Here is an 8,174-nt window from a genome sequence, read left to right on the forward strand (position 1 = left end):
CTCCAACGTTGGGCAAGGGTGTGCCCCCTCTCTGTCCCCCCGCGTTGGGCAAGGGTGTGTCCCCTCTCTGTCCCCCCACTCATCCGCAGCCCCGGTGTTCCCGGTGTCTCTGGGACGGAGTGGGGCCCCTGAGCTGGCAGCAGCCCCTTCCCCCGGCTTCTCCCCCTTCTTCCTCTCTAGCAAGTTTTCTGAGCCCAAATTAATTACCTGAGCCACGCTGAGCTTTGGTGGGCTTCAATTTGCCTGGCAAAGATCATTGCTGCTTTTCAAACCCATTTCTTCATTTATGTGATGCCAGGTGGTTTTGGGGGGGTTACACAGCAGGGAAGGGGGGCGACACAGCCCCTATGGCAATCACGGCTTGCCCAGTGCTTGCCGGCCACCATGAGTGAGAGCGCAGGAGTGCACCAGTCCCACGTTGTGCACCAGGCGTCAGGGCTTCAGGTACATCTCGCCCATGATCTTGTAGGGGAAGTTTCTCCAGCTGAAGACGGGGGCTTCGTCGGGGCTGTTGTGCATGGCTGCCATCACCCCCGAGGTGGAGATCCCCGTGTCTCACATGTACACGGATGAGATTTCCCCCACAAAGGACTGCTGGGTGTCAAAGCCACCCCTGAAGGTGTCCTGCTCCTGCCCCAGCAGGAGGGCCGCCTCCGCCCCCATGTGTAGCCCCTCTGCAGCCCCTTGCGGGGCCAGGGCTTCCTCTTGAACCAAAAGCCCATGATGCCAGTGATAGACTCCCAGCTGGCGCAGACATGCTCGCTCGCCACGATGCTCTTGGGGACACCAAAGGACACAAACCTGCCCCCCATATAGAGCCAGTACACCCAGGGCTTGGGCTTGAAGAGGAGGATCTTGTCCTGCACCTTGGTGGCGTAGGAGAAGAGGCTGTAGGGCTGGGTCAGGTCGGTGTAGGACCACAGGCACACAGTGAAGTTCTGCAGTGGCTCCTCCAGCTTCATTGTCACAAGCTTGTGGGAGTCTTTGGTCTCTTGGGGAAACACAAACACTTCGTACACCAGGTCTGGGAGAGGTGAGAAAGAGGTGGCTGCTCCTGCCATGGTGAAGGCATCCGGCCAAGTTCCCCAAGGAGAAACAGGGTTGCAGTGTGCCAGCGAGGAAGCCACCACCAACCTGGAGGTGGCCTCTGGCATAAGACCCAGAGGTGGCTTCCACCACCAAGACCGGCCATGCGTGGGCTGTGATATGGGGTGGCACAGGAACGGGGTGGTGAGGACGAGCTGTCAGAAGGAGGGGAAGAGCACTTATCCCCAGCTGTCCCCTTGGTCCCTTCCCTATCATTTATCCACAGGTTGAAGGTGGCCACGTCGGTGCCCAGGGAGCCGGTGGCCGTACAGACGTAGGTGCCCAAGTGGGTCTTGCTGAAGGAGGGGAAGAGGAGGACATTGTTGGGGCCTTTCTGCAGGGGGTCGTAGCTTCCTTCCTTCTTCTACAGGAACTCCTGGGGTCTGAGCCAGGCTGGGTGTCACTCAGGTGGGTGGACACGCTGGGGTGGCCATGCCATGGGGTGGGGTAACACAGAAGGACCATGGTGCTCCCTCCCCAGCCCCTTCTTCTCCCACTGCCCACAGGGCTGGGGATGCTGGAGCTGCCTGCCCCATGCCGGTGCTGTGCTAGAGGCTGCAGGAGAGTGGGGAGCACCTTACCCGGGGTCCCCTGTGACCTCGCAGCAGAGCATCAGCTGGTGGTACAGGGTGGGTGCCGGCGGGTGAGCCTGGATCCGGGCGGTCACTTTTCCTGCAGCACCCAGCGGGAAGGGCCAGACTGGGCGGGGGGGCTCTTCCTGTCCCCCTGTCCCCACCCGTGGTGCCCGGCTGCACCAGCCTGTGGGAGCCCCGTGTCCCCACCACCGCCCCAGCCGCAGCCCTGCAGCACTCTTCATGGTGCTTGGTGTTGTGTCCCTGCCGCCCCCCACTGCTGGCCCCACTGCGGCGCTCAGGGTGCCCCTTTTGGCTCTTGCTACACTGCCATCGCATCTCTTCCCCCACCCCTGCTGCATCCCCTTGCACCCCCAGCGCACTGCGCTGTGCCCACTGCACCCCTCTGCAGAGCTCCAGGTGCTTCCTCCACTGCATGGCTACTGCGTGATCCCCACGCCTCCCCCTGCACCCACTGCACCCCTCTGCAGTGCTCAGGGTGCCCCACTGCTCCCCACTGCCACCACCACTGCATGTCCCCCTATACCCATTGCACCCACTGCTCCCGCTGCTCCTCACTGCACTTTCTGTTCTCCCCATGGGACCCAAAGGGGGTCCCGGCACAGCCCCTCTGCCCCTACCTCGCAGGGCAGCGAGGCCGAAAAGCACCGTGAGTGTGAGGAAGCAGAGCCACAGCTGCCTCATGGCACTGCTGAGCCTGGCCACCGGCACCTCCATGGTGAGGGAGAACTGCAGAGCCACTGCCACAGCGCTGGGGCTGCTTAGGGTCTGTGCCAGGGTGAGCGCAGCTATGCAACAGTGACATTCACCCATGACCTTCGTCCCCAAGTGCCTGGAGGCACTGACCCACAGGGCTGTTTGGCAATCTGGTGAGGGGCCCGGGGCCGGTTTGCCTGCCCGGGAGCCTGCAGACCCAGCGGGCTGGCAGGGAGCCTGGGGACGGTGGGTGTGCATGGGGACGGGCATCGGGGACAGGTCCTGCATCCCCAAGGGCTTGTGCTGAGCCCCTGCCTGCTCATCCCTAATCACTTATGCTGTTTCGTGTGTGGCTGGGCAGCGCTGGAGCTGGTGGATCTGCATCCTGCCCACGTGGAGGCTGGCCATGGGGCAGCTCCAGGGGGGGGGTGCGGGGAAGGGAAAGGGTGCCCCAGGCATCAGTGATGGGTTGGTGGCGGGTGCTGGCGCTCAGGGGGACTCTGCCAGGCTGAGTGGTGCCCCCAGCCCTCTCCAGCTCCATCTGAGCCCCGTCCTGACCAGAGCTCCCTGGCTGGGGCACGCAGACGGCACCTTCTTGGCAGGTTGTAGAGGCGAAGGGGTGATGGGGATGGGGAGGGGAGAGCGGGGTCTGAGGCTGCTCCAGTCCCAGACCCGGCCGGCTCTCATGGCCCCAGCACCTCCCGGAGCCGGGGTTTCACTACCACATCACCTTTCACCTCGTAGCTCAGGTTCTTCCAGGCCAGGACAGCAGGCGGCAGGCGTAGGGACTGGTAGGCGGCTCGCATCTTGTCTGGGGACAGCCCCGCATCCCACAGGTAGACGTCGGTCAGCTCGCCCGAGAAGGAGTTGTAGACGTCAAAACCACCCCCGAAGGCGTCCTGCTCCTGCCCCAGCAGAATGGCCGCCTCCGCCCCCACCATGTAGCCCCTCTGCAGCCCCTTGCGGGGCCAGGGCTTCCCATTGAGCCAAAACTCAGCAATGCCGGTGGCCGACTCCCAGCTAGCACAGACGTGCTCCCAGTCCCCGTGGCCCTCAGGGACGCGGAAGGTGACGAACTTGCCCCCCACGTAGAGTCGGTACTCGCTGGGCTTGGGCTTGAAGAGGAGGATCTCATTGTCCTGCGCCTTGGTGGCATAGGAGAAGAGGCTGTGGGGCCGGGTCAGGTCAGTGTAGGACCGCAGGCACACGGTGAAGTTCTGCAGCGGCTGCTCGAGCTTGGCCCTCAGCAACACGTAGGCATCGCTAGGGTCCTTCCGGAAGACGAACACCTTTCGGTACAGGTCTGGGGGACGAGAGAGGGGATGCGGTGGGAGGTTGGGGTGTCCTGCAGCCCCCTCTGACTGCCTCTGAGCCTTCCTCTGTTCCCCCCGGGTGATTCCGCATCCCTGACATCCCTTCTGCTGACCCCAGCCTTGCTCCAGCATCCTCCAGCCCTGCTGACTGGGCTCTGGCATGAAGCAGAGGGCTCAGAGAGCTGCTGCCACGTACCCCCTGGACCTGCCCTGCCCTGTGCCAGCTCCTGTCCCCCAGCATTGCCCCTACCTTCCTGGGCCACGATCCCCGAGATCCCGGCCAGGACAGCAAGCCAGAGCTGCAGCTGACCCATGGTCCTGGGCGTTGCAGTCGGTGCAGGGAAAGGAGCCGCCTCAGTGCAGGGCTGCCGCCCGCCAGGTTTATGGGCCGGAGGGTGGGAGTGGAGCCGCGTCCCGCCAATCCCGTCCCCAGCAGCCTGGCATGCCTGGGAGGAGTGATTTCATGCCGTCACGCGGCCGTGCCACAAGACCCTAGGTCACCCGCCTGCACGGGGCTCCCCTTGGAGCTGTGCCCACCCGGGCCAGGGGGGCACCCCAGCTGCGTGGCTTCACCTCGGTCCTCTCGTCTCCCCGCCCCGGGCAAACGCCCTGTGGGAGTGACCCGGTTTGATCCCGGCTCATCTGAGAAGCACAGGGGAAGCTGCCCCTGGCCCCCTCGCCCTGACCTGCGGCTCTTGGGCATGTCCCCGGGCTCTGCTTGCCCCTTCCTGGCCAAAGGGACAGAGCCCAAAGCCAGAGCTGTGGGCACCAGGTGGCAGAAGAAACCGCAGCAAAGCCGAGTGACCGAGGGTCCGGTGTCCTCCGAGGGTGCCCGTGGTCTGGGCATCCTCTGAGGGCGTCCGTGTGTCCTGCGACCAGACAGGGCTGGCACACAGTGCGCCGTGCCCCCCGCCTGGGATGCATCCTGGTTGGAAAGAGGGAGGATTTCGTCTGCTCCGGGCTCTTAATGATGGTGCTGGATTGGCTGCTGGGCAGGGGGTCCGGGCTGGGATGTGGGGCCGTTGCATGGGTATGCTGGGGGGGACAGGTGGCAGGGCAACAGCAGGATGCTCTCGGCCGTGGGTGGCTGCCCCCTTTTTGGGGACAATGTGGGCTCGTTCCCTGCCGAGTCAGTACCTCAATTTGCCAGGGATGAGCCCCCAGGTCCTGCAGGGCTTGGCTCAGCCGGGGCAGCTCCTTGTGTGCCACTGTGCCAGGTCCTGGACCCCCCGGGTGGGCAGCTCTCAGCTGCAGGCTCGCACCCCTCCATCGCCCCCCCTCCAGCTCTCCACCCACACCCGTTTCACATCCCATGTGCCTTGTGACCACACGTGGCTGTCCCTCGTGGACCATGGCTCAGATGCCTCCAGCGCTGGATATAAATCACCCCAATTCCCGCTAATAGACTGCAGACCTTCATTATGAACTTTTCCTGCTAATTTGGAGGCATGAGGAGCACACACCTCCTGCTTCCCGTCCCTCAGCCCACAGGAGCCTGGCTAGAGGTGATGGATGTCACCCCCCCGTCCCCCCCCTGCACCTCCCAGCCCCTGCCATTAACCAAACTTGGCAAGTGGCTCTGACAGACGTATATATTGTATATAATTCCCACTGGCTGATCTCAGGCGTGACGCTTATCTCGGCTTGTCAAGAGGGAGTGAAAAATCCCCCATCGCTTCACATCGCTGCTGCCCTTTCTGCCTGCCAAAATCTCCCTGTGGAGCTGGGGCAGTCGGGGCTGAGCCTTGGGGACCCCCAGGGGTGTGCAGGAGCCTGGGGCTGACACCCCCCAGGGACTTGGGAAGATGCTTGAGGCACCCCAGGGCCATCTCCATTGAGCAAATTGGGGTGTCTGGCCCCAAACAGTGGGGCTGAGACCCCAAGGAAGGGGATGGAGGGAGGAGAGGCACCAAGCCTGGCACATAATGGGCCCACATTGCCCTCCCCTGGGTCCTGAGGGAGCGTTGCTGTGGGGCAGAAGCTGCGGGGCTGGTGGGGACATTGTGGGGAGAGGGGATGGTGCTGGGGGCTGGGGGGCCAGGGGATGGTGTGAGGCCCTCAGCTGCAGCCCCAGGAGCTCAGCAGCTGCTGCTGGCACCTGCCCTGCAGCGGCAGAGCCGGGCGGCGAGCAGCGCTGCGGGCCCCAGGCAGCAGTGCAGCACTCCCAGCCCCTCGCTCAGCCCCAGCACATAGTCAAAGTGCTCGAAGGTGCCGCAGGTGGGCTGCAGCAGCTGGGTGTGCAGGAGGAAATCCACGGCCAGCCCCACACCATAAGGGACCCAGAGCCCAAAGAAGAGCCAGCTCGCACCAACACCTGCCTCCCAGCCCACCCTCAGCTGTGGCATGACCAGCGTGGCCGCCAGCAGCACCACTGGCAGCAGCAGGAAGAGGCAGAGGCAGAGGGCGAGGTGCAGCAGGTATGCTGGGGAGAGGATGTCCACACTCCGGCGGATGCAGCTTGTCTCCGGGGCTGCCACCGTGCCACTGGCAAGAGCTGCTGGCGTTGCCAGCAGCAGTGCCCCAACCCACACAGCCACGGCCAGCCGCCCGCCCCCCCCCGCCCCCGCCGGCTCCGGCGGTCCCAGCGGCACCAGACAGTGCTGCAGGAGCTGCTGCCCACCAGCAGCCCCTGCGTGAAGAGGCTCCAGTACCAGAGCAGGTAGGTGAGCCTGCACAGCCCTGTGCCCAGCCACCAGCCCTGCCTGATGCCCACCGCCACCGGCGGCAGCAGGGCGGCGAAGAGACCTGTCCCCACTGCCAGCTGGGCCACCAGTGCTCGGCTCTGGGGCCAGCCCCAGGCGTGGGGCCGCTTGGCCAGTGCCATCAGCAGCGCCCCAGTGCCCAGGGTGGCCGCAGCGCAGGTGACGGCCAGGAAGGTGGGAGCCACGCGCTGGAAGAGGGGACAGTACTGATTGTGGCAGGGCGCGGCATCGTAGTCCAGGGAGGTCATGTTGCTGTCATCATAGGAGAGGTTGCCCATGATGTCCAGCAGGTCCAGGGAGTTTTCGCTCTCCAGGATGCTGGGGCTCTGTGAATGAGACCAGTGGGCATCAGGGAGGGACGTACCCGGCCGACTGCAGGTGCCCGCATCCCACAGCATCGCTTGAGACATCCCCTCTGATGGGCTGCTGCTCCCCGCCATGGAGCTGCTGCCCTGCTGGTGCTGGGGGATTCATGTACAGTCCTGGTGCAGGTTGAGCAGGGCAATTTATCAGGGAGGGACACACTGCGGAGAGAGGGGAGGCCTTCTGCTGATACCTCAGGGGTGTGGGATTGTCCTGAGCTGGCCCCGCTGTACATGAAAGCACAAATTTTCTTACAGCCTCAAAGGAGGGTTGCAGACCCCTAGTGGGTGGGTGCAAACCCCACCGAGCTGTCTGCAAATGAGTGCCAGCAGTACCTGCTGAAAGCCGTGGCCCTGCTCACCACTGTGCACCCACGTGGCCCCAGCCCTCATGTCCAGTGGGATGGGAAATCGCTGGGAAGAAGCAGCAGGGGAGGGGAGAGGCACTTACCACCAGGATGCAGTTGCCCATGATGTGTGTCCCAGGACGGCACCTGCTCCTCTGTGTTTGGGATCTCCAATGGGTGCTGTGCGTGGCAGCCAATGCTCAGCCGCACATGCTGACTGCAGGGCGCTGTGCCCAGCGGTGCACACTCAGGGGTGCACGCTCTCTGATGGGCGCCACGCACGTCAGTGCACACTCTCCAAGAGCTGTGTTGCACAGCGGTGCCCGCTCCACTCACTCTCCCTCAGGCTCCACTCCTCCCGCTCAAAAGGGAGGCAAAGGACTGTGGTAACGAGATAAGAGCTGCCTCCTTAATGGCAGCCCTCCTGGCCTGGCAATCCCCTTTGCTGGGGTCTGAAGGAAACAGGCGGGTCACCACTGCCGGTAAAGCCAGTGAGCTGCCAGTGCAAGCCTGCAATTTCTCGAGCAGGAAACAATCAATTCCTGGCAGAACACCTTAAATTAATTAGGAATTGTATTTACAGGCACTCCGGCTGTGTGGATGCTCCTGTTGCTGTCCTGGACTCAGGCGTGTGCAGAGTTTCATCCCAGGGATGCCGGCTGAGTGCAAGCCTGGCTCTGGGGCATAGGGTGGGTGTTGCGGGTGCAGGATGCTGGCAGCTGCCGAGGGGACCCTGTGGTGGCGCAGCCTCAGCATGCGGTGCTTTCCAGCTCCCGTACAGCGAGGAAATCCGCAGCTCTTCCTCGAGACGCCCTGCTGGGAGGCCGGATCCTGCGGGGTCACCCTGTGACACCGGGGCTGAGTCATGGGCTCCCTGGGCTGCAGTGGGAAGCAAGCCCAGCTTGGCAGGGGACCGGCAGGGGCCGGTGGCACTTGGTGGCCCTCATGCCTGGTGGGAGCCTCCTTGGAGGGTGGTGGGGCTGGAGGGGGTGTCAGGGGGTTGGGACTGAGGGCTACTGTCATTTGGGGGGGCTGTTAATTTGGGAGGAGCTGAGGGTCAGGAGCTGTGTGTCTG

General features: G+C 64.0%; 2 protein-coding genes and 1 pseudogene across 2 annotated transcripts; all 3 read right to left on the bottom strand.

Annotated features, from left to right (window-relative positions):
- Window positions 1-432: 432 nt before the first annotated feature.
- LOC103900562 lies at window positions 433-2,396 on the bottom strand (annotated as a pseudogene).
- Window positions 2,397-3,058: 662 nt separating this feature from the next.
- On the bottom strand, window positions 3,059-4,002 carry LOC103900563 (serum amyloid P-component). The gene is made up of 2 exons (XM_009281268.1): window positions 3,939-4,002; window positions 3,059-3,678 (listed from the first exon to the last, which is right to left on the bottom strand). Exons 1-2 carry the CDS (start codon window positions 4,000-4,002, stop codon window positions 3,059-3,061), a joined length of 684 nt encoding a protein of 227 aa, XP_009279543.1.
- A 1,764-nt stretch (window positions 4,003-5,766) lies between these two features.
- Window positions 5,767-7,224, bottom strand: ACKR1 (atypical chemokine receptor 1 (Duffy blood group)). The gene is made up of 3 exons (XM_009281270.1): window positions 7,204-7,224; window positions 6,218-6,716; window positions 5,767-6,110 (listed from the first exon to the last, which is right to left on the bottom strand). Exons 1-3 carry the CDS (start codon window positions 7,222-7,224, stop codon window positions 5,767-5,769), a joined length of 864 nt encoding a protein of 287 aa, XP_009279545.1.
- Window positions 7,225-8,174: the final 950 nt, after the last annotated feature.

The sequence above is a fragment of the Aptenodytes forsteri genome, unplaced genomic scaffold (assembly GCF_000699145.1).
Source record: "Aptenodytes forsteri isolate BGI_AS27 unplaced genomic scaffold, ASM69914v1 Scaffold276, whole genome shotgun sequence".
Classification (NCBI taxonomy): Eukaryota; Metazoa; Chordata; class Aves; order Sphenisciformes; family Spheniscidae; genus Aptenodytes; species Aptenodytes forsteri.